The 25,771-nt window shown below is 41.7% G+C and overlaps 1 protein-coding gene across 2 annotated transcripts; it reads right to left on the reverse strand.

Moving 5' to 3' along the window:
• Positions 1-99: 99 nt before the first annotated feature.
• Positions 100-25,085, reverse strand: afap1l1a (actin filament associated protein 1-like 1a). 2 transcript variants are annotated; one of them, XM_067598798.1, is made up of 19 exons: positions 24,802-25,085; positions 10,069-10,194; positions 9,766-9,849; positions 9,576-9,655; positions 9,110-9,245; positions 8,816-8,911; positions 8,510-8,718; positions 8,237-8,416; positions 8,023-8,106; positions 7,353-7,428; positions 6,496-6,615; positions 6,204-6,415; positions 5,495-5,640; positions 5,297-5,369; positions 4,626-4,740; positions 3,535-3,702; positions 2,340-2,515; positions 2,128-2,253; positions 100-1,117 (listed from the first exon to the last, which is right to left on the reverse strand). In XM_067598798.1, exons 1-19 carry the CDS (start codon positions 24,842-24,844, stop codon positions 1,091-1,093), a joined length of 2,277 nt encoding a protein of 758 aa, XP_067454899.1. In that variant the 5' UTR covers positions 24,845-25,085; the 3' UTR covers positions 100-1,090. The 2 variants fall into 2 exon arrangements, with proteins under 2 accessions (XP_067454899.1, XP_067454900.1); XM_067598799.1 differs by lacking the exon at positions 24,802-25,085 and adding an exon at positions 13,584-13,768.
• Between the last annotated feature and the right edge of the window lie 686 nt (positions 25,086-25,771).

Raw genomic sequence — 25,771 nt, forward strand, 5'->3', positions numbered from 1 at the left:
ATATTAAAAGAATAAATCAGTGACTGAGAATGTGTTGTTGCATTGTATTATTTTATGACAAATGATGAAAATAATTTTAAGAAGCATTCAAGAGCAAATGTTTGGGAAATAAGACACATATTTATTATTCCCTTATCCAGGTAGGAGAACAGTAAAGTGCAAAAGTCAACCACAGGTTCTGCAGAAAAGTTGTTAAAAATGACATATAGTGAGATTTTCCCACTCAAGAAAGATTGGTTTGCATTACTGAATAGCACCACGTTGTTAGTCATTCAATTACCTTTAGCAAGAGAGCTCAACTGTGTGCCAAAAGGGTCAAGTGGATGCAGGATTTCTTTCCAACCAAATCATTCAGCAGATGCTTTCGCAGAATAGCACAGCTAGGAGCAGTCAAATAATAATGATAGTCAGCCCTCCTAAGGCACATCACTGAATACTCCTGACAGGTTTGTCTTGTGATAATGATGAGAAATGAGACCTTGAACAGTATAAAAGTATAAAACATACAAAACAGTAGTCATGGCTCACTATGTACAGGCAGAAAAAATTACATTATGTCATATAAAGACACATCATGGCTTAAACTGACTTCCATCCTCACACATCACATTTATATTGTTTTATATTCCCACATGGAACCTTAAAAAAAATCAACATTTCACCTACTGCAACACTGGTGCCAACACAATCCTGTGTTGTCTTTCCATTACAGTACTCACTGTGCTTTTCAATACACTTTTCTTGTGTCTTTCTTCCATAAGCCCTAGTTTATCTGTTTTCTGTTTGCCACATTTGAATCTCAGACATTATTTCAGACAATGATATAGAGACAGACTGTTGTCTGTGGATTTCTGGCATTTGGAGACCTCTTAGAAGGACAGAAGGGTAAATATTTAGTAAGATGTACCTCCACCTAGTGGCTGATTTCTTTCATTACAACATAATTTCCTCAGTAATCGAAAATGAAAGAAGTGAAGTTTGTGCTTTGGGATGTCGAAAAGGAAGGTTATCCTTTGTAGGATTGAATGTGGCAACAGTCACATCCTGATATCCATTATATCTTTCCACAGTCCTTTCCATGATACTGAACTTAGGTTCCTTTCTTTGACTCCCATTCCTGTAAAAATAGAAAAGAAGCAAGTGATGGTAACAACATGAGAATAAGGCATCAAAAGTTCTATTTCAAATGATTGCAGGTAAAACAAAAATAAATGGAACCAAATGAGAAAATTTCATTTATACAAGCCCATGTTTGTAGATGAGTCATTTCCATCTCAATACAGCAAATGGTAGAGCTGGACAATACTGTTAAAACATAATGTCTCCATATTTGTAAGCTTTGATGAAATTAAGAAATCTAAACACCATTAGATTCAATTTATCTAGAGTTTCATTGAAAATGATTTAGTTATTAAATCAATGGATGTTAAGGAAAAATTTTTTTTAAAATTGGAAATTTAGAGGCAAAGTTAAGGTTCTGGTTGAGTGGCTGTATAGCAATGCAAATTACTGTTATGACCATGAATTAAATCATCAAAGCAGGTTGTCAATAATCAGAACATGGAGCACATCTATTAATTTTTTGTTGCTTTCCAGTTTCCTCACTGACATTTTGTTCGATATGTTCACACATTCTCAAAAAAAAACGTACTGTAAATGTAGATGAAAGAGCTTAAAAACAGTAAAGTCACTGTGACAATGACAACAAACCCAAAGAACCCAAAAGTTGCAAGTTGCATTTCCAACAAAACTACTGCAAATATATTGCAATTAAAAACTCCACCATCCTGAGTGAGTTGTATCAGGGTGACTACAAAAAGGCAGCAGTAGCTGAACGTAGTGATATGTAATGTCTGTGTGCGCTGAAAGAATCATGTTCCATCATTGTCAGTCAAGTTCACTCACACTTACAGATACTTGATTGTGAATATTCAATGTTAAAGCACCAACACACACTGACTATATATCTATTTTTATATGGGAAGTGTGAAAATCAATTATATGATGACACATGATGCTGTGATTGTATTAAACCTTTGTGGAGCCTGACAGACAAATCTGTCCATAATGACAGATGAGGCTGAGGAGTTATTCAGGAAGTGAGTGTAAGAGTTAGATCACTGTTACCTTTGCCTTCTGCATGACAGTTCCTGTAGAAGAAGCATACACAGATGGAGGTCTCTTACGCATCTCTAGAGCACAGTTAACTGGTAAAGACTCCATGTAGATATTCTGGGTCTTTTTGCTGGAACCCTACACAAATAGAAAAAAATCAATAAAAATGTATATAGAGGCAGGTGTGCATATATTTATCTTTCCACTCAAAGCACCCAAAATACCTTGACAGGTGGTTTAGCCTCCACTGGTGCACCAAGCGCTCCACCTGCCTGGCTCTTCTTGAGGTTTTCTTTGACTTGGGTCAGTCGGAGCTCCAGGTCCACCCTCTCTGCCTCCTTAGCCCGACATGCTTCCTCCAGTTGAGAAACACGTTTGTTCAGAGAGGGCTTCCTCTTCTCTGCTCCACGGGAACACAGCGACACATACAACATACAGAATTTATGTTTTCATGTCCTCCTTTAGATGGTGATAGTCTCAAAATTCGTGATGGCTTTCAAAACAGAAGTACATTTTCACAAGTGCTGTACTTATTGTGGGTACACCTTTGGGCTACTGCTTTATACATTAAAATGTTGCATACATTTTAATACACCTGTTAAAAAAATATTTCAATATCACAACAATAGAATTTTCACTTGTAATGGATCATTTTGACATTGTGGTGTTGCAACTTTTACTTTAAAAAACGATCTGAATACTTCTCCCTCCATCGCTGTCAGCAAACTACAATATGTGTAAATAGAGGAAATTAATTTGATTAAGGAGGAATTTTCATAGCCATGTTGTTGATTTTAATAACAATTAGATGTTTTATTTATCCCTGTAGGGCAATTCTCTTCTCACATCACCATCTAATAATGGAGGTCAGACTTCAGGGTCAGACACAGGGATGCAGTATGTAGACCAGAAATGCAAGCCTTCTGGTTGATTTGAAGACAAATTCTCAGACATCCAGCTCCCAAAATATGACTTATATGCAAAAGACGATAGCCAATGCATTAGTAGTAGAGTGGTTCCTGAAGACTTTCTGTAGTAACCAAGGTACATAAACACAAGTTGTAGCTACATTGAAGAGCTGTAGGGTTGTATCCACCTTGCAAGGCAGCTGGATTCGCGAGATCATGACATCATGAGATCACATGAGAATCCATCTTGTCAGGCTTCCAATTATGAGCTTGTTATCAGCGTCGTGAATCCAGCTGCCTCGCAAGATAAGACGCTGATATACAGATGGTTCATCCATTCACCTGCCAAGTATTTTTTGAAAGTACCTGCCCTTTTCCAAACAGTTTGCATGGACGACTTCTCAGATGGTTCTGTGTAACAAACCATCTGGCGCATCAGGTTAGGGTTATATCAGATTGCGAGAATGATTTGTGTAGGATGTGCTCTGTGTTTTGCTCTGTATCTTCTTACCAGAAGTCGTCTTCAGCTCTTCCTTCAGTTCTCTCTTCTCCTGTCGGAGGGTCACGAGTGTATTTCGAATCCCATCCCTCTGTCTTTCCAGCTCCTCTTTTTCTTTCAGGTAACGCTTGGCATCCTCCTCTGCTCGAGTTTTCCCATACCTTCCGTACTGGTTGGAGTCTGGGTGAAGATGAGAGAGCAAAGGTGAAGGGTTAAATGTGCAGGGGTTATGGGAATGAGACGAAACATCTCACGCCGATCTGTCTGCCTCTGCTTATCGATGTCATGCTCCTCACGTGAGGAGACTCACGCATGACGACGCTGCTTCTACAGGTCATACTTAAGTGTACCTTACATATTTTGACCATTCTCATAATTCAAATAAGGAATTTGGGAAAGTACAGCGATATGACGTGTGAATAAAAGATAAACACACACACACTCATGCAGAGAGAGAGGTCAGGAGGCGAGACAGCGGCTCTAATGTGAGTGTCCAATAAATCTCAGGTTACATCCTGAAGCTCTCAGCCCTGGAGAGCGCTGGCTCTTTGATGTTTCAGAACCGTCACGGCAAAGGCCTGAGAAACAGCACTGAGAAGTGCCGACACACACCGATATCATTTTCCTAAACCCAGGATGCTCATCTTCTTTATTTGTATGGCAGAGGCCAACTGACAAAATGAGCAAATGGGAGAAGCGAATGAGGAGGGAAGAGATTATGGATGGAAAATGAGAAGATGACTGAGAGGGGAGAGGAAGAAGGGGAATATCGAGCCATATGAAAGCTCAAATTTCATTACTGCTGGTGGACTGTATGAAGAGTGTAAGAAACTACTGCACAGCTTTGCAATCCACGACTCCTGTGTGACACACAACTATATTAAGAGGTGCCATCTGTATTCTTGTTTTCCTCGGAAGGCAGCAGACTGCTATCCTTATTTTTTCCTTCATGAGACAGATGGAAAGCTGAGAGGGGCGTAATGCTGAAAAGACACAGAAGGGAAGCATCTGAAAAGTTTTTGGTCTACAAATAGTTCAGGACAGGCTCAGCAACACTGAACACACAGCAGTGTTGCTTTGGAAAACAAACCAGATGCACTTACTTGAGCCTGTTCGTTTGAGGGAGACTACTGGCTTCTTTCTGTCAGAGTCACTGCTGGAGAAACTTGAGCGCCGCTTCCCTTGATTCCCAGACTGCTGCCTGCGGTTCTCCACTGGCTGGGTGGAGTAGAGAGGGGGAATAAGGAGGAGGGGATACATGACAGATGTTGGGGGATGCAAAGACGGAGTTAAAACAGACAAGCAAAGTTTTAATATACAAACTCTAAGCAGTGACGTAATCTTTAGATTTATTGGCCGCTGAGGTGTGTGTGTTTGTAGCTGTAGGTGGTGAGAGGTGTGTGTTTAAGTGCATGTCAGTGAGGTTAAGAAAGGGGTTTACAGGCTGTAAAACTGCCATGACCTCTTGCCTTCCTGTCACCAGTGTGATCGCTTTTTCCTTTTCCTCCCCCTTTTTTTCCTCTCCCATGCCCACACACTAGTCTTCCTCCGGCCGACAAAAAGCCATCATTGATAAGCAAGTAACAGAGCTCTGTCTGTCTGTTCCAGTGAATGATCAGGGGTGTCATATTCAGACAGTGACAGTCATCCAACAGCTGCACACACACAGACACACAGCTTCTAATCTCGTCACATCAAAGTAAAGCCTCACGTATTAGGTTTGACTGAACTAGGGAAATGTGTGTGTACGTGCGTCTGAGCACGTGTGTCCCACCTGCATGTCCTCATTAGGGACCTCATCATATGTTCTGGAGTCTGTGGAGGTACTGCTGGAGGATGTGGCCCACCTAGGGATCAGAGAGAGAGCAGAAATGTAGTCTGTGTGACGTGAAAACATCGCTGCTCTGGCCGGTGGCCTTCCTTTGACCTCGTCCAAATATCCCAATATCCCCCCCATCACTGTCTCACTCACAGGAAGGAATGCCTCGCAGCGTCGCGGATGTTAGCAATGGTTTCCACGTCAACATAGTCGTAATGCAGCGACTCTGGATCTGTTGCGGAGCCGGTCTCTGCCAAGAGGATGCCGAGCCATCTGCCAAGCTCCTCAGAGCTTGCTGCCTAAAAACACACAGGACAAAAACGACAAATATCATTCCTGAAATCTGAATATTAGAATATTAAATTGGTATTTACTGTTAGCAAACAGTTAGCAGACGCAGACCAATATTAGCATATATTTGGAGTCAAGCTTCTGACCACTTGACAATTGTACATTCAATATTCACTTTCCTTGTAGCTCTGTTTTGGTCTCCTCCAACTCCTGTGGTAAATATCTGGCTCTTTAGCAGCTAAATGCTCCCTTGCTCACCAGCTGATTGCCAACTTTGTCTGTCTGCCATTTGGTGATGGATAGGTAGTGCAGTGGGTTTATCAGAGCTTTTCTGCTCAAAACAGCTGCATACTGATGCTCAAAATTAGGTTGCTAAGAGTGAACCAAACCAGTAAAGGTGCGGGCCATAAAGCCAAAACACTGAGCTAAAAAATGCTTAAACTGAGGGGGACTAAGGAGAACTGGGTTCATCACTATGAGTGACCCTTTTCATGTTACATGTGGTCATTTGATCTATTCTTAATACAATAATATTGATCGGTGCAGCTTTAAAATATGAAACAAATTTCACCTCCAGAGCAGCCACCTCCGTGCTGGCCCGCAGGATTCTGAAGGCAAAGGGATGTTTAGGTCCCAGCCCTGGCACCACCTCACAGCCATGGAGAGGAAGGGAGGGCAGGGAGGTCCGAGGGTCTCCTTTGTCATGGTAGAAGTGCAGGGAGCCTCTGCACACACAGCACCACTGTTCCCTCCACACTTGGTTCACCAGCACCGACAAGTAGCCTGCATGGTAAGGAAGGACAGAATAATGATGCGTATGCAAGCTTGGTGACCTGGAGAGCGACCGTGAAGCGGGGTCTGACCTTGTCGAGGGTCACTGTGGGCAGTCCGGGGATCTCCTGGTCGAGGAGGCTTCTTCTTGGAGAAGCTGATGATGCGTGTGATCTTTCGGCCTGCAGCGAAAGCCCCCCGTTTCACCTTACCTGAACCAAAAATTAAAGGATTTAGCAGCAGCCTTTTCTCCAAATTTATCTGTCATGTGAGAATTAATACACTTAAGGGATAGTTCCATGGTTAAATAAAAAGCTCTCATTTTTGTCTGGTAAATATAAGACTGGAGCCAGCAGAGGCTTAGTTTGGCTTGGCACAGAGATTGAAAAAACTGGGGAAAAATAGTGGAAACGATAGCCTGGCTTTTGCCAAAAGTAAGAAAACCCACCTACCAGCACCTGTAAAGCTCATTAACATGTTAAGTCTTAAGCGATGATGACAAGACTCCGGGAAGTTACAGCACCCAGCCAAGAAATAATCCAACACATACCCCTCCATCAAACCACAACATGCCGTTTTGGTTTTTGTATGGATTGAACTAATGAGGTATAACATGTTGATAGTGAGCTTTAGAGGTGCTGGGAGGCAGATTTTATAATGTTGGACAGAGCCAGGCTAGCTGTTTCCCCTTGTTTCTAGTATTAATGCTAAGCTAAGCTAACCTGCTGCCTGGCTCCAGCTTCATATTTAGCGTACAGACATGAGAGTGGTATCAATCTTCTCATCTGACTCTCAAATAGCGAATAAGTGCATTTTCCAAAATGTCGAACTGTTGCTTTAAATTGTGTAATGTGTCTTGCCGAACTTGCTAAAACTGCAAATATTACCCAATGAAAATGAAACAGCTGCAGTAATGATAGCAGGGTGTGCTTGTCTGTCTCTATCTCACCATTTTCTCTGCAGTTCTCTCCTGTTGACACACCAACACTGTCTGAATCTGATGTGTTCCTCTCTGCAGACAATCTCTGAGGGAAGAATACACAAACATCAACACACACAAACACATTTACACATTTAGGTTTAGAGTCTCAACAACAGCATCCAAGTTAAAACGCACAATCTGCATGCCAGCTAGGATCGAACTAGAGCTGACTCTGCTCCACTCCTCTTGTCCCTGTGCATCTGCCTCTGGATACTTTCACATACAGTCTCACAACCATGAAGACGTGACATAATGAGACAAACATACTGGCAATCTCCCTTTTCTTATCTCCTCCTTCTTGCCTCCTTCGCTTCCTGTGCTTTCATTTATAGCATGGTTTATGTTCTGACAGGTTGGTGAGCTTTAAAGAGGATGTGCCTGTTTCAACACTGACTCAGAACCACCCATATAATTGCAGTCTTAACACCCAGTTACACCACGCATCTCCTCTCTGTTCTGCAAAGCAAATACAGCTATCACTGTGTACTGTGTCGAGCCGAACAATTGTTTAGGAAAATTGACGGTGACAACACAATTGCTGCTTGCCACTGATTTTTCTTCACCTCAGGTGTGAAAATGAATTATGTCTCGAGGATGAAAAAGAAATCGACAGGGATGTGCTGAGATGTACACTTACCTTGTCAAGTTCAGTTTTTCTTGGAATGATGGGAGACACAGATTCCTCGGGTCCTGTGCTCTGACCGCTCACCTCTCTAACGACCTGTAGAGATGTTTTATATATGTCACTCCCGACTGTAAATGTTGTCTTTCCTCATTGTCAAACCCACTTCCAGTGACTGTCATTTTGGATATTTCTGCATGCACACATATCATGCCAAAGAACAGCTCACCCTGAGCCATCTGTGGGCCTGCTCCTTGCTTTGTACCGCCAGCACCAGTGTATCTCCATTAGGTAAGGTGAACCTGAGTTCATGGTGCTTCCTCTTGCTGTCTTTAGGAGCGTAGACCACAGTGCACTGGGGCAGCAGCATGTCCACATAGGGGCATGTGTCCTTAGAACTCTTGTAACACTGCAGGAAGGAGAATACATGTGAAGATTCAAGGAGAGAAGGAACTCCAGAGGCTGTTTGTGTGTGTCTTGTTGTGGACGTGCAATTTCTCACCTGTAGTCTATTCTCCCGTATGACGGTGAGCTGTTTGGCCCACTGGCCAAAGCGTTTCTTGCGCAGCAGGAAGGCACAGATGCGACAGTCCCTGGCAGGAGGCATGGAGCTCTCATCCGAGGGCCACTGGTGAGTGACGCCAGGGCTCCTCTCCTCCTCGTCCTCCTCGTACGACTCGTAGGAACTGCTAAGAGCATCAGAATCATTGTCTAGGAGAGAGCAGACAGAGAGAATATTAAATATGTGCATGCATAAAACTTTTCCTTTAATCAGATTAATTTGTGTGTACGAGTCTTCTTAACTCACAGGAGTTTTTGCGGTGTGAGTTTATGCAGGTAGTGGGGTAGTTGTTTTCAGCATCTTCATACCCGTCCTCTATAGAGTTGGGAGGGCTGGGCCTGACTGAAAATTAAAGACATGAAAGAAAATCTCTAATTAGTCCTTGAGTTCCATCACACACTTTATTATACTTTCTAATTATGTGTATGTAAAAGTGATATATGACTATGTTTGTATCATATAAGTGCAGAGTACTTAGTGACTGGAGTAGTTTTTTACAGAAAAATGACACTAAGGGCAACAAGGCGGGAAGATGCTGACCTCGTGTGATTATGTATTCGGGCATCTTTCCAGGACTGAGGGGCACTGCCTCCTCATAGTACTCCTCAGGAGGAGGCGTTGTGGGCAGAGGGGGAGGAGGGTCAGCTGAGTGCCGAGCTGGGGAGTCTGCACAGCTCTGCTTACGGAAACACACAAACATATCTTACAAATTTCCTCCATAACCATTAAAGGTTTTTTTCACAGCCAACGAGCAACTTCATCAAAGAGACAGAGAGTATAACCCTTTAAATTATATCCATAAATTAGACACATGGGCTCTGGGTGGATCCCCAAGTCTTAACTCTTCCAACAGCTCACAAAGAGATGTGTGCATGGAAAACCCCCACAACATGAAATATAATCTTGCTGTTTTTCTTTTATTTTTCTCCACAAGTCATTTAGAGGTGTACCGGTAATTGTCCCACATATTTATGGAAGGGATAAATTAGGAAATCTGGCAACTTGCCTGTTTTAAAGTCTCGGTTTGTGTGTCCTTGTCTTGTTTCAGATCATCTGTCACGTCCTTTAGGTCTCCAAGCTCGCAGTCTATAAATGACAACAACCCACACTTTATTTATATGTATGGAGACAACATAATTGTTAATGCAGCTCTTATGTACACATTTATAAAGCACCATGTTGGAGCTCAAACTCACCAAATGTCTCAAAGAGGGACTCTACAAAGCTGGTGCCATTTCTATACACTGCTGAGTTCATGTAGATGTAGTCTGTTCCTGAAACTAGATGAGAGGAAAAGGTATACACACTTACTACACCGTAACAAACTGATTGTAGTTATGACATTATAATCTTTAAACAGCAATCTAGAGCAATGGTTCCCAAACAGATTATGTCAGTAAAATTGTGAGTGTAGTTTGCTTGTTTTTTATGTGTAAAAACTTTTGTTTTAAAACTCATGTTAGAACAAATTCAGTGACCCTGTTTGTCCCCTCTCTAACCTGAGGGCTGTATTTGCTGCAGGAGGTTCCACACGGAGGTCTTTTTCTCCTGAGTGGAGGAGCTGAGGTTCTCTTGGTCCAGCATCTTCAGCAGTACGCCCAGCTCACTCACCAAGACCTCCATCGCTGCACAAGGGGGGCAAAGGTCAGAGGGCACGGGTTCAGTGTATCAGCAGAGAGGGCAAAGGTCAGTATGACAAGTCTAACCCCAGCAGTACGCTTTGCTGTTGCTGTGTCCTTTCATTTTCTGTCACTTTGCCTCACAGTTTGTCAAGCTCAATCTGCCACCTTATCACAGAGTCTCCCTCCTCTCCCCCTCTCTCTGTCAGTAGCCAGACTAAACAACAACAAAAGGATAGAGTGACAGGAAACACGTTGGCTAATTGCTCATTAACCCAGAAGAAAACTGGAACTGACGATACTAAAAATAACAAATCTTACACGGCATATTAAGGGAAAATCCTGCACAAGGGGCAGAGAGCAGACAGACAGATGGGCATAAAGCCAAATTTCAATCAACGGTTGCTCTCAATGCTGAGAACGTAAATTAAAAGCCCTGCAAAGACACTAAAGATGTTGGCAGGAATATGAGATTCTGACAAGAATAACTGAAAGGCCTCTTTACAGAGTGCTTCGAGCAGGCCAAATGTACCAGCAAGCAAGATTTTCATTCACAGGGGCTCAATGTTGTTCTAACAGTTGGGAGAGTTTAAGTCATGAACAGACCTCTTGCTAAACACACATGCACACATGGGGTTTCACAGGGCTCTCCTGGTTCTGTAACACTTTGAGGACTCAGCTTATAGGAATATATGATTCACATCATATGTTGATCTGAGAGGTGGGACCGGTCCACTCCCTGTTTTCAGAGCAGAACTTAAATAAACTGTCTCACAGCACCCCAGCTGCTGGACACCCTGAGAACAGGTCCGCAACCTGTGTGTGTGTGTGTGCTACCAATAACCCTCCACATCCCTCCCTTCTTTCTATGTTGTGTTCATCACTTCTTCTATATTCTTTTCCCTCCGAATTGTTGTATGTTAGAATACATTTTTCCACCTCTATAATCCGAAAATCCTCAGAGAAATCTAACAACTGGCTGAGGCACTGCTGACACACTTGTCTGCCCCCCCCACCCCCCCTACCCTACCCGACACCATTTTCACAGTCCAGCCACATTAGACCTGCTGAACCATGCATCTCGCTGGGGTCAGCCACAGGACAGCCACTGAGCCAGAAAAGTCTTTGCACGGTGGGCGGTCACATGGCAACGAGACCTGTTGCACTAAGCAAACACAAACACACACACACATAGACGTGCACAAAACATGTAAGACCCAAAGAGGCGCTTATATGTTGTGTATTTAGTAAGGTCTGTTGATAGTGAACTTCAGTGTACCTGATAGTGTGTGTGTGATGGTTTCATTTACATATTAATGAGTTCTGGCAGAAAGTTGGACTGTTAGACTCATGACCCTGACACAGAGATTTTGTATGTAATCAACATTGAAAAGTAGAAGATGTATCTGGTGTTTGTTAGTGATGTGTGCTCTACATGCAAGAGAGAGAGAGAAAGCTGCTCCCACTCCTTAAAGAAAGACATATTTTCCTGAGGTGGGTCTTCCTATGGGCTTAACAATGCCCTGCCAAGGCTACAGTCAGTAGGTGTGTGTGTGTGTATGTGTTTGCCTGTATCTGTTTAACCATTTTGTCTTCTTTACTAGTGTGGTTTCCTTCTATTGTAATAAAGACATGCTGGCAGATAGTCTCTCCGAGAAGTGGGCATGAGGAACTGATTCATGCAGGGTCCTGGAACGTCTATTTTCCTAATTACGATCCAAGTCACCCTTGGGAAATAAGGAGAGGAGGGGGGGAGGAAACTTATGAGAGTGGGATCACTTGGCCTTGGTGAATGCTGTCTCACTGCCAGAGGTTCCAGCTGTTTAGATTCTGGCTCTAGTATACAACTGGGCTTCCCCTAACCTTGTGGAAGACAAAATCTTAACCACAGCATGAGTCATTTGTTGCAGCGAGAAAATTGAAATTTACACAAGTCAGCACTAAATCAAACAGAACACAGAAATCAAGGCAGTGCTTTCGAGGAGTTGGCCTGATATAGGAGATAACATTCATAAAACTATTTCACCATTTCACAAGCTCTGAAAAGCTGATTATCCAATTTGACGATTACAGCGTTATTCCACCTGTGCCAAAGACCACCTGTAAGTCCCCAGTCATGCCTTTATAATCAACACCACACTACCCACATGGTTTCTCACACATCTATAGCAGCACATGATCCTTTAAATCTGTGCTGCAACTGCTCATAGGTTCTGTTTGTCTTTGATGTCCTTCAAAGCCAGATTAAACCGACTTTGTGCCCAGCACCTGAGGGAAACCATGCACAAGCTTGCATATGCTAATAATGCTACATGAAAACAGGGTGGATGCGGTTTAATTAAAGTCAGACCAAGGTGATATTGAAATATTTACAGCTACAAGGAGTTTAATCTAAAAACTTATGAAAAAAAATACCCTGAGGGCAATGTTCACCTAAAAACATACACATACAAAGGATGGGTGCAGGCAGTGCACCATGCCTGCAGGAATGTGTAATGCTATTCAAAGCTTTGAACTCACTCAACAACATTTACCTCCTCACACTTGTCTGACAATTGCTGTTAAACACCACACACATTCCTCACCTTGTTAATAGTGCATGACTCTGCGAAAGTCTGTGAGTGTGCATGTGTACACTTTTGTGAAGCGGAGAGAGTCATTTGTTTAACAGTGCAGACTCAGACCTTTAAAAGAGGCTTACATTAGCAGACGGTCTGTACAAACTCTACAAGGGACAGGGAGAAGAGGGGGAAGTAGGGGGCGGGGGCGGGAGGGGGGGCGGAGGGGGTGAATAATGTCAGTGAGTTGAGCACCTGTGCTAACATGTCCAACAAAACCCTGATATGAAGAATAATGTGACCTCAATTGGGTGTCAGGGTTTTTTTTCCTCACTCCTTTTCATGCCAAAAGGCTTTCTTCATGCTGAGCTCACTTCTGCCACACAACACACACACACACACACTTACACACACAACTTCACAGTATGTCGAAAGTGACAAAATTCAGTCATTGAGCAGCGACTCTGTTTCACAATATTGTTGCAGGCAGACATTCCAGCTAATCACAGAAGAATTTGCATCTCACAAAGAGTCTCTAGAGGTTGGAAAAATTACAATGTTTCACTATTGACTATGAGTTTGAGTGCCAAATAGTTGCTTTCTCAACAATTCAGCATCACTGCCTCTCTCCTCTATTTCAGCAAGCTGGCGTGATGCTTCAGACATGAAGTAAAAACATCACCCGATGTCTCATATTCAGTCTCATGTTTATGACACCTTTACAGCTCCACAGCTTGTATATCTTTACTTTGTTCTGCATATTTGCATATCTTTACAAATCCTTGCACCTTCTTTCACTTTAGATACCTGCTGTTCTAATATACAGAAAACACTTACCCTCAACAGCAGTGGATGAGAGTCCCACCATTTCTCAAGGATAAGGAGACAAACTGGTTCATTCATACACCAAGCAGATACTGTCAGAGGTATTCCAGAGGCACAGCCTCCCTGTGTGCTCTGTCCCGTGAAGTCTTTGTTGTGGAGGTAAGGTATAGTCTGCCGGCTGCTGAATTCACACTCCTACCTCTTCCCTCCTCCCTCTGATCTGTTATCTTCTTCTCTGCCTCCCTCCCACACTCTGTCTCCCCTCCTCTCTTTTCTTTTGGGGGGTAGGGAGGGAGATGGTGGTGCTGTGTGTATGTGTGTGTGTGTGTATGCCTATTGGATCCCCCTCCGCTGTAATCCTAGGGATCGTGTAGCACCTGGGAAAGGCTTGCTGTGTAAACACACACACGTCCACTAATAGCTAACTCACATTCTTTATTCTTTCACATACCTTCCCTCAGCGTGCATTATTAACCTTTAACTAGCTGTCCACAAAGTCTGCCATCCAGGAGATAAACCTATGGACACACCAGGCATTGTGCTGCTTCTTTACATTAGAACATCTTTACCAATATGATATATTGTTAAAAGATACCAAGAAGGCTGGTGCTCTCAGTGCTGCTTTCTGTTTGATGCGTTTACTTGAAAATGTAAAGTGAAACACAGAGAGGAGATTGAGTAAAGGTGGTGGAGGCAAGTTGAGACTTTACAGAGTTACACGTGGATGACTCGTTGCCTTGAGGCAGACTGATGAGCCCTGACACGATACAACATGCTGCCTTCAATCACGCTGGCACTAATGCTGCACCAACAAACCCTCAAGCACACATGGACCAATACACAACCACATGCACAACAATGCAAAAACTGACACGTACAGACAAAACATGCTGAATGAAAACAATGTCAGGCCGGCTGTGGGGCTGCCTGGTGCACAACACTGCACAAAAACCACTGTTAAATTACCAGATAAGATTCACTAAGCAAGCAAAATATAAGGATCATCTGTTGTTTTGAAACTTGGATGACCCCATAGGATTTTTTTGATTGCACCTATTTACACACTTTAGTAAAGATACATATAAATAAAGGGAGGGGATAACAAAAGTATATATTGATCATGTTTGACCCCAAAAAATCACAGCATGTCAACTGATTTTGGTAATTTGATTAACTGGAAATGTATTTGGGAATTTACACCACTAATGTCCAATATAAACTAAGGCGAGTTTGGAAATAGCTTATTTTTTGGGGCCCTGCTATTTTAGTTTACAGTGTATCCACATGGTGCATCCTGCTGCATAACACTGTGCTCAATAAAATAACCACAAACTAACACATTTAAATCCAGCATAGGAGTACTGGTTGCACTGGACATAACAGGAACATGAAGGCATCAGGGTACATACACATGAAACAGAGCAGAGCAGAAGGTTTGGGGTCAGGAGGGGCCCAACAGCAAATTTTTTACCTGGGGTCCCCTAACAGGTTACAGCAAAACATCCCTGCTTCTAGCTAGTTCATCATGCTTTGATATAAGGTAGCTGTCTCACTGGAAACGTTTCTTGGTGCAAACAGTGCACTCAGTGTAACTGTACATTTATCCGCAACAGTAACAGCGTTAAATTTCATAATAAGTATTGGATGTATTGCAATTAAACTAAGAATAGCAAAGTTGTCTCCATGTTTCATCCATTGTTTTCTGGTGTGTAACCTCTAGAATGACTGACCAAAACTAACTTTACCAAAAGTTTTAAGGAAAAAGAGCCAGCAATAACAACAAAAATACACATATCGATATCACAAAAATCAACGTGTATTACAGTGAAAATATGTGTACATATGTGTAAGTACAGTGGAAAAAATAGCATGAGACAGTGAATGACAGATAATGACTATCAGAAAAACAAGACAAACCATACAAGGTTTCAAAATATCTGAATCCTTCCTGGTGCATTAGTGTTAAACAAGAAACATCATGTAGACAGGAAGTCCTTCTAGTGTCTAATGTGATACACACAACACTCCTTGTGTTGTGTATGAAGCAAGGTCTTGCCTGTGTATGAAATGTTTCCCAATTTTCTCCCAATCTTCTAGCTGTGACAAATGCCACAGACACACCCTGCTAGGCTTAGTTATGGCCTTACAAAACCACTCCGCACTGTGACTAAATGTGACCTCTGACCTCCAGGGTAAAGCTGTGAACTCACACAGGAGCGCGGATGCCAAAGGAGGGACGGGAAAGCACACTACATGCTGTAAAACACACATCGCTTTACCTTGAAGCACAACTGGGTACCTTAGTTCTCATGTGTATTCAGGAACTAAGTCTACAATACCAAACATAGGTATGACCATAATGAGACAAAGCTGCTGTTAGAAACTCAAAGCACTGTACCATCTGTGACTCTCCAAGAGATCAGTATCTAATGAAAACTGCTGAGTTTTTCTTGGAAGTCTCCCCTTCCTTATTGTCTTTGGACATGTTGGGTAATAGTCATTTCCCAATCTTATTCTGACATGAAAGAGCACTGCAGGTTGATGACTCTGAGGTGTCCAGAAACTTAGTGTGGGAGTCTTTCTTTCTCTATCCACTAAAGCCAGCTGTATGCAATGACCCAGCAACCTTTTTGAAGAGAAAAGAAAAGCATATTTTCCTGAAAACACATCATCTTATCTTACGTCAAGTGAGTCACAAGAGAGGTTTTTAAGTTAAGAGACAGCAGGGTTTGAATGTTATCTTCATGCCGTGTGAGGGTTATCTAAATACCACCATCCTACTCAGTCATCAAAGCTGGGAAATGCATGTTTACAGAAAATAGCTGATTCATAAGGTTTAAAAGACAGATGAAAAAAAAACAGACGTCATATCTGCTGTTCAGAAAAAACAGGCTTTATCGTACCCTTTCACCCCATGTAGATCACTGAGGTGTATGTGTAACCTACATGCTAACAAAGGTGAGGTAAACCAGATGGCCAGATGTGCTTAAGGTTTTTAATTACATTAAGAGCTGTGCCAACAATGTCTTCTCTCACCAGCCTGTGCCCTATCATGATGAGATCCCCTCCCACTCTACTCCTAAGATTCCAGGCATTTCCCATGTGTGACGGTTCTCCTCACCCCGGTAGAAAACATGTCTGGGCATTCATCAACTGATATCTGTGGAGCCTACAATGAGTAAACTGAGACAGTATTGGTTCATTGGGAAGATGATACACATCAGTATGATGATAAGAATTGTGACTTAACAGAATTTTTGCTACTGTTTGGCCTTTGTGGTCATCATTTTGGTTAGGATATGAGGTGGATGAACTGAATTGATTCATGCAGTAGATTTCTTAAAGCTGCTATAATCAATAGTTTTATATTAACATTGAATCAAATGACAAGGTGCATGTGAAAGGGCGCACCCGTATTGATGAACCCGCAGAGAATTATCACTCAACTCTACAGTTCCCTTTAACTCTATGATCCTCACAGACCGATTTTGATCTTATTCTGCATGCTGCCAACAAAATGTTTTTCCTGTCCTACTTTATTAATGGGCTGACCAACTGGTATGGGGATGTCCCATATGCCCCCTATAGAGATGGACTTCCTCCCTCTGCTGATGACATCAAATATCACCTCCTGCCTTCTGTTTCCTCTTCCTGTCAGCTGACTTACGCCCACTTTTACTGTACTGTCTCTGGTGACCCCGTTCTCGATGCACACTAGATCCTGCAAAAGATAGCATTGAATGTGTCTGCTTTCAATGCAATGCTAAAACTGTATTTCAAAGAAGTGACAATATAATGGAACTCTTGAATATACCATCATTACAAACCTTTATTTAGCTTCGGTATTCCCCGAGAGAGTTAAAATTCCTTTCTCATGGCTTTAACCTGCACATTTGTCACATGGTTGGACATTTAGAACAAAGCTGGTATATGGTAACTACTGCATACAACATGAATACCAAATGCACACTTACAAAACAGGCTGGAGTGGAGCAGCAGGTGAGGCGAGCATGTGGAAAAAATTTATTTGGTTTGGAGAAGTCGTAAAGGTATACAAATTAAGGAGAGAGGGGAAAAAACATGTTCTTCCCACTGTTTTTATTATACACGGGAAGATGCTTCAGGTCATCATAAAATACAGAAATGATCCCACACTCTGTGATACTCACAACTGTACATGCAAATACATTAATTACACTAGAGATGGAAACAGGGAAATACTGTAGATGCTTTGTGGGTGCAGTAGGTTCTGTCCGAATTGTTTAGTTGAACCAGAAATAATTGGCTGATGCATTGACTGACACAGAAACACAATTTCATGATCTCAAATTAGGATTTGGAGCACACATTCCACAGCGCAATTACTTAATCTCCCTAAAGTAGGACAAGGCTAAGGTTAAATTAACCTTCTTTGCAAATATGTGTAGACATCACTAAAGACGGGTGTGTGTGTATCCTGTGTGTCCATGTCTGCAACAAATTTCTAGCTTGAATGTCCATCCTCACTCCTTCTATTCAGGCCACTCTAATGAGCTTGTCACAGAGAGAAATCTACTCAGTCATTAGGCCTCTTAAGTGGCTGGGATGTTTCCATGGTGATGGAGTGGGAGAATTATGGGTTTGTGCACTCCTGCTCACCTGTTTAAGCATTAACTGGCTTTTGAAGGCTGGCCACGAAGCACTGAAGCTTTGATGTTCCCATTTACTGAGCACACACACACACACACACACACACACACACACACACACGCACGCAACATAGCTTCACAGCACTTGAATATATCTAAAATCTGGAAAACAGCAGTGATAGCAGGGAGCTGCTGGGGATTCTGTTTGCTCAGGCCTGGGACCAGACTACATGTTATCAGCCAAAAAATGGCCCAATTTGACAAAGCATGACAAACAAAGATGTATTCAGTGGAAATAATTTCATTGTGTATTGTGTGCCATGGAGGAAAACAGGCAATAAGGAGTCTTTTACACCTCATAATGCTCCAACACAAAGACTAGCATGTCAGAATGTTTCCATTGTTTGCCTCAAGTAACAGTGTTCCCTCTTCCTCCAAAAAAAAAAAGCTGTTTATACTCTCAGATTTGTGTCTCCTGAAATCCTTTACTTCCTCCCTATCGTGTCAAATCTGATAGCCCACACACACACACCAAGTGTGCCTGTTTAGCGCTGAGATACACTGGCAAACTCTCCGGGGGGATTCCTCTGTCTTTTCCCATTGCATTATGGGATAGGCCAGTGACCCTGTACCAAAACAACTGGCCAGGTGGCAGCAATTGCATCTGGGTATTTGTCAATATAAAGTCAGGTCAAAATTCAAAAGTCACAGAACTTGGAAGAGTTTTGTCTGTGAAACCTCTTCTCACTCTTTCTCATTTTTCATCTTTTGCTCTCTGATTTATTCAGGTCCAAGATGGCAAAGAGGGCTTGACTCAGCCTGCTGCCAGACAAAGACCCTACAGTGCAGTCAGTATTATTCAGATCCCTTATCTGCCCTGAGTCCTATGAGATCACCACAATGCTATGTCTCCCTCACAGAAAAGTATTCACAAACTGAGAAAGATGCTATTCTGCAAGTGGAAGCACTGTATTACTGATGTTGCACAGACAAGGGTAATATACACAGAACACACATGCATTCCCACAAACACACACACACAGACACACAAAGGGGGAAAAGGGACTGCTTTGTCTCCATTAGGGATGTTTCATGTTAATGGGATTATGACTGGAGTGCTGTCTTCAGTTGTGCTCCAGAAAATACGACATACTCTCTCTTCTCTTCTGACTGTTATCTGAATCTCACCATCATGTAAGGCAATAAGCTCTGCTTGAGGGTGATCTGAGGTGCCTTATGCGTTTCTCCTTGTGTTGTGCAGAGCAGATTTAGAGCATTTCATTTTGACATAAAACTTCAATCAAATGAACAATTTTAAATTAAATGAGCGATTTCACTTGTATTGCAAATTTTCACAGCATGAAGCAAATAAAAGCAACAAAGAGGTAAAAAGGAGCCATTTTTTTCCTCGTCAGTTTGATGAGGAAAAAAGGTGGCAAATTTGCAAAGTTGCAATTGTTGCAGAAAGATATTATTACATCATAAGGCAAATATGGAAACTTGACAGTGTCAAAGGAAAAGGCAAGTTGTATTTTACCAATAGGAAAAGATAAATGTTACACAGTGTCTTTAATAAACATCACAAAGTCATCTGGTCTCATGACATGATATGAAAAAAAGTTATCCAACAGCATCTGTTGCCAACTGTTATACCTGGAGGTGGACCAGTGGTGGCATGAAAAGGCATCTCACAGGGTTATGACTAGAGATAGAATATGAAGGCATTACACCTTACTGTAACAATGAAGGTTTCTCATTACATTCCCAAATTATAAGGTTATGCTAAACAAATAAGATTTGAACGCCGGACTTTGTTCAGACGAAACTTCCCAATCACATCAATGAAGCATCAATGAAAACTTTACACACTTTACTGGAGTGCAGTGTCAGGTAACCACCTAAAAAAAAAGAGAGTTTTCTGCTGAAGAATAATCTTATGTCACACTACATGAACTGCATTTTGTATAACTGCATCCAAGAAGGGACTAAATTGAAAAGGCAAAGAGTGGGTTTAGACCATGGAAGGTTTGGGTCCATCCTATCACATGTCTGATATATGTATGTCTTTTCAAAAGTGCCAAATAATGTTTTTTGAGTAGTTTTAGACATGAATACATTTATAAACTGTCTTTAAACTACAGACTGTTAAAATAACTGTTATCTTCTGATTACATACCAGACACCTATTTTGTCAGTACCATTTGTGCACTATACTGTTTGAACTGATAATCTGGGTTTACCCCAAAGACAAAAAAATACCATTTCTACACCTGTATATTTTATATGAAGCATGCATCAGTGTTCAATTATGACTTCTGTCAAGTAATATATAGTAAACCTAGATGATAACAGGTTCTTATTCTAACTACTCTCTCATATTCTGCCAAGTCTCTCCAATAAATCTGAATTGTCCCTGTGAGTATATTGCATCTACCTGCATACATGCACACGCCTGAGTCACTTTTCACTCTCTTAAACAGAAGAAAATACCACAACTCTGTATCATATACACTCTATGGTCCCCTGCTGTAATGTTGTGCAGCATATCTCCATGGAAACCCTACATAAACAGCCGAGCAGAGAATGACCATTGCCTCCACACAATGCGCTAGTGCACACCCACTCGTGCACACACTTACACAAAATACCCTGCATGCATCTCAGCCATGTGAATCACAGTGATCTCTTCATCTCATTGGGGTTAAAGAGGGGAATTCCACTTCTTATAAGGCTGGTCCACAATCATCCATGATTTACAGCTCATGCATGATGGGGCACATATATGTCATGCTATATATAACACCGTGTACTATATGTATTAGCGTCAGCATGTCTGCAGACTTTTTATGATAAAGTCTGATAGAACAAACAAAAAACTAGAACTTATGAACTTTACATGTATAAATAAAAAATATATGGAAGGGAGATTACCTCTGCTTACGTACATCCTGGGTCTTATTATTGTAGCTGGTGTTCCAATTGGTTAGAATAACATTGCATTCATCAATCATTGTAGAGACAGTGGACAGGAGTAATGGAAGCCTCTGATACTTTTAAACAGTCTCAATCATAGTCCGACTATCAAAAAGCAGCTATTTGGACATCTAAATGAAGGTGATAATATTTTGTTGCCTAGATGAATGTCTTATGATTGGTAGATCTACTTCCAGGACAAGCTAGAGGCTGACTAAGATGTGCAATGCTGTATTGTTTACAGTTGGATGTGAAATGAAGAGGTTAAACTAAATAAAAGGATGAAGATTTGTTGTTGTTAAGGCTCCTGTTTCCTTGTTCACATTGTCCAGAGTCCAGATACATATACAAACAACGCTTTTTCTATGTGAAAATGCAGATCACAGCACAAATAATGAGAAACATGGCATAAATGCACACACAGTGAGGTCACTGGCACGATGACGACAGCAGACTGCATTATTATTGTGCTCATTTGCCCCGCTAGCCTATGATGTTTTATTTAAATGCTACCCATTTGAATTCAAAGCCACTACTTTTCTATATGAGTAACATATTTGAGGGAAAAAAGTCTCTTCCCATAGGCACAAACATACACAAGCACAGAGACGCTCATGCCTACAAACACACAGCTTCTCTTTTCACTGATTTCTCGGTGGAATGTGGATATGTGGGGCACTCCGACCATCTCATTAGAGGAAAAGGCATTGATGGGGTGAGGATTCCATCTGCATGTAGTAGACATGTGCTTACATGAGCAGTATGTTTCATTTATGCATCATTGTAAAGTCCATAGGGGATCACTGTTTTGTCCACAAGTTCTTCCATATGCTCCCAGACATCCAGACAATAGCTACGATTCATCGAAGCTGCTGGGCTAAATCACAAACAATCCCAGCACTGCAATGCATCACTTTGGGGACAGCCTCTCCCCTCTCACACCCACCTGATGCTCCACTTCTCAGAGTGCACATCGAGGCAACAAAACCTTTATCACGCTTCTTCTCCAGCTGTCTCGGGTAGTGCATTTTAAGAAGCTCCCATTATTCAAGCCCATACCTGCCTATCATCAACCTTACCAAGCTTCATATCTTAAGTCACATGCAAGCTTTTATCATCAAAAAAGGGTCAAAGTAAACGTTAAAGCTAGTGCTGAAACCACTAATAGAATCAATACTAATCAATGAACAGACAACTAATCGACACCAATTTTAAAGCTGCAATAATCACTTTTTTTTTTTGATTAACAGTGGGTCAGGACGTCGCCTGTAATGACAAACCAAGAGAGAATGATCCCCTGACTCTGCAGCTCTATAGAGCTTTTAAGTGTTTTTTTAGCTCACTGTTTTGGTTGTCTGCCCAGCAACATTACTGTTTGCTTCACTCTCACTGCTCTTATCAACCTTGTCACCAGCAGCAGCAGGAGGTGGTTGTTTTTTTGGCTAAAAGTTCTGCTACACCCACTTTTACACTAACCAGCTTCAAACACCAGGCAGACAAATTTAGCAACAGACTAGTGAACATGTAGCATTCAGCCGCTGAAGAGCCAGATATTTTCCTAAGGAATTGGGACACACCAAACCAGGGAGATAAGGAGAGTAAATAATGAACTCACATTCATCAGGTGGACACAAAAACAATTCCAAATGAATGCTAATGTTGCTCCTCATCTGCTGAATGAGTAAAAAGGCAACTGTATGCTTACATGTTCACCATATCACCTTGTTCACCTTGTTCTGCTGTCCAAACCCCGCCAAAATAAAACCAATTAATATTGCTTTAACAATAAAGTCATTATTTCAAGTCGTACCTCACATTAAATTGTCAAATCGTCTATTTTTACATCAATAAGTTTTTCAACTGTTGTTCAGACAAAATAAGCAAAAACAAAGGGCCAGCTTGTAATCTGCATTTGTTCTTATTCTCTGACATTTAATGGAATAAACAACTAATTCATTGATTGATTTATAGCTGAAATAATCAATACTTGCAGCCCTATTTAAAACAAGCCAAGGAAAAGTAATTTGGCAGGAGCTAATCAAGGAGCTCAAGGACCATATAAACAGTAGGGTTCCCCCAAGGGAACACCAGCCGTCACTGCGTGTTTTCTCCTGTGGTGTTTAACCAAACACAAAGCTCAGATAGAGTCAGTCAAGCAAAATTCCTCTGTGCTTGTGAGTGTTTGCATGTGTTTGTGTGTGTGTGTGTGTTGAGGGAGATGGGAGTGACAGACGAGGATTTCTCTAAACCTGGACAAGACCTAAAGACACTTCCTCCTTAAGATATTTTATGTACACACCAAACACATCCACACGTCTACATAACGTCCACATAATCCACACAATACTGACAAGGTGAGGAAAGATGGAAAAGAGGCAAATCATCAGCAAAAATGGCAAAATTACACATGACTAGTATAGCTACATGACTATAAAGAAGACTTTTTTTTACTAGCAGACCATGAGGTTGTTAAAAAGGTGCTGGAAATATGAGGATGAAGAAGAAGATAAAGTACCATGCATGTAGTTTGTCCCATTTCCCTTCACCTCCATAAAGTTTGGCCTTATAATCACTATCACATGTTTACCTGCCTGGCGGCTCACAGCAAGTCTAAGCACTTAAGTCTTTATGGCTCTATAAGCAGTAACATGATACAGCAACATCAGCTGAAATGTAAAAAAATGATCAAACAAACTTGAATCAGCCATAAAGTAAAATAATAACTTCATATTTGAAAGCCTGAGCTGGGTCACAGCTTACCCTGTTAAAGCCTTCGCTTCTCACCTCAAGCCAAAGCTCACAAAAGGGGAGCAAGTGTATTTGTTTTCAGTTACAATGTGGAAAAATGTTGTACGGTGCAGGGGGGCGACTGCACCCCTCCCAGAAAACACACACATGGGGCGGAAACACATTTTGTATTTCTAACTATTTCAACACAAACGCACTGTAGCTCTGCAGGGTTCTCTGTAAAGAATTCACTGCTGGTGGTATCCGATATCAAACAATGAGTACCATGACCGCCTAATCTCCAAATATCTCATCTCCACATCCAGATATTTGACTTGACTCGGGATGAGTGAGATTCACTTTCTAGAAAAACAATCAAGCTTTAGATCAGCACTTGGTTTTCTGCCTCTCCAAGCAGCTGGAGGGAGACTGAAGCAACATTATTTATATTTCTAAAGTGCTCTTCCATTGTGTCTTCTTAGATGTTGTACACCTTCATGGGTGTTCTCAGACAGTTGATTCCTATTGTGAGAGTCACATAATATGTACAGCCCTATGAGAGTGAGAAAGAAGGGTATGCAGAAGGGTACACAGAAAATTAAAGAGGTAATTAAGTTCAATGAGAGCAGAAATTGAAAAAAACCTGTTACATAGGCTACTCCCAGCAATAACCCCATGTTCCCAGTAAAACAAGTGGACAGTGGGGTGCTGCAGTCAGAGATGTGAGAGGAAAGCAACACACACAGTGGGTGTGTGAGGGTTCAAACATTGAACAATTAACACATAAAGCAAGCATGCATGTCTTAATCCACTCAATCTGAATGGAGGGACGCACAACACTCTGAACTCGCCCTACTATCAATCTCTTTTGCATTGGTGTCACAGGTTAAGAGTGAACTTACACCTGGTGCCGTTTGTGTCCATTCTGCCGGTGATGCTGTCCATGAGAGAGCTGCCGCAAACTTAGTGTAAGCCCATGAGTGAGTGTGTGAATGCGTGTGTGGTGAGGCTCCTGCTGACAGATACAGTCGATACATCACAGATCTGCAGCCAGGTCGGGAACTTCAGGCAGGCTGCTTCGCCGCTGGGTCCTAGAGTCCGCAGCTCTACGTACCTGCTTACATAAAACTCAGCGCTAGGTGGGTATACAGCTTTAAATGTTTCATGAAGTTAAAGGAATAGTTCGACATTTTGTAAACAAACTAACAAACAAACAAAAAACAACGACAAATGCTTATTGGCTTTCGTGCAGAGTTAGACAAAAAGGTCCACTCACTCCCACGTCAGTTGGGTAAAAAGGTTAGCTTAGCTTAACATAAAGACTGGAAACCGGGGTGGTGACAGCTAGCCTGGCTCCAAAGGTGACAAAATACACCTACCAGCACCTTGAAAGCACACAATGTCTTGTTTGTTTATTTCGTACAAAATTAATAAAAGAAGTAAGCATAAAAACAAAAAATTGACATTTAGGGAGGTTATGTTGGGATAGCTGCTCCTCCCTGATTCCAGTCTTTATGCTAAGCTAGTCTAACTGCTGGCACCAACAGTTATATATAGTGATTGATTTTCTCATCTAACAGACCCTTTTCCCGGCAGAAGTGTTGACTTGAGCATGAAAAACAGAGGTGTAATTAATACCATTAAAGCCTCTGCAAATTTGGCTTGAAACAGTAAAAATGCATATGATATCAAAGTTGAATGTCTCATAAACTGCCACAAAAATCTGAGTGAAAATAAAGGTCCATAACTACTAGAAAACCTAGTTCAAAAAACAGCACTTTTCACCGTTTAGACCATTTCCCAAGACTATGTAGGCATGGCAGATCACATTTAGATTAACACCCGCACTGGCTACTGGGGGCTGGCTAACTA

The sequence above is a fragment of the Thunnus thynnus genome, chromosome 9, assembly GCF_963924715.1.
Source record: "Thunnus thynnus chromosome 9, fThuThy2.1, whole genome shotgun sequence".
NCBI classification, from domain to species: domain Eukaryota; kingdom Metazoa; phylum Chordata; class Actinopteri; order Scombriformes; family Scombridae; genus Thunnus; species Thunnus thynnus.

What these genes read in the sequence shown, in the direction of transcription:
- afap1l1a (XM_067598798.1), bottom strand. Translation starts at nt 24,844, where the DNA reads ATGGACAGCATCACCGGCAGAATGGACACAAACGGCACCAGGT. An exon ending in CCACAGTGACCCTCGACAAG is followed by an intron (nt 6,416 to 6,495) that starts GTCAGACCCCGC and finishes CTTACCATGCAG; the next exon opens with GCTACTTGTCGGTGCTGGTG. An exon ending in AGAGCTGAAGACGACTTCTG is followed by an intron (nt 2,516 to 3,534) that starts GTAAGAAGATAC and finishes CCCGTGGAGCAG; the next exon opens with AGAAGAGGAAGCCCTCTCTG.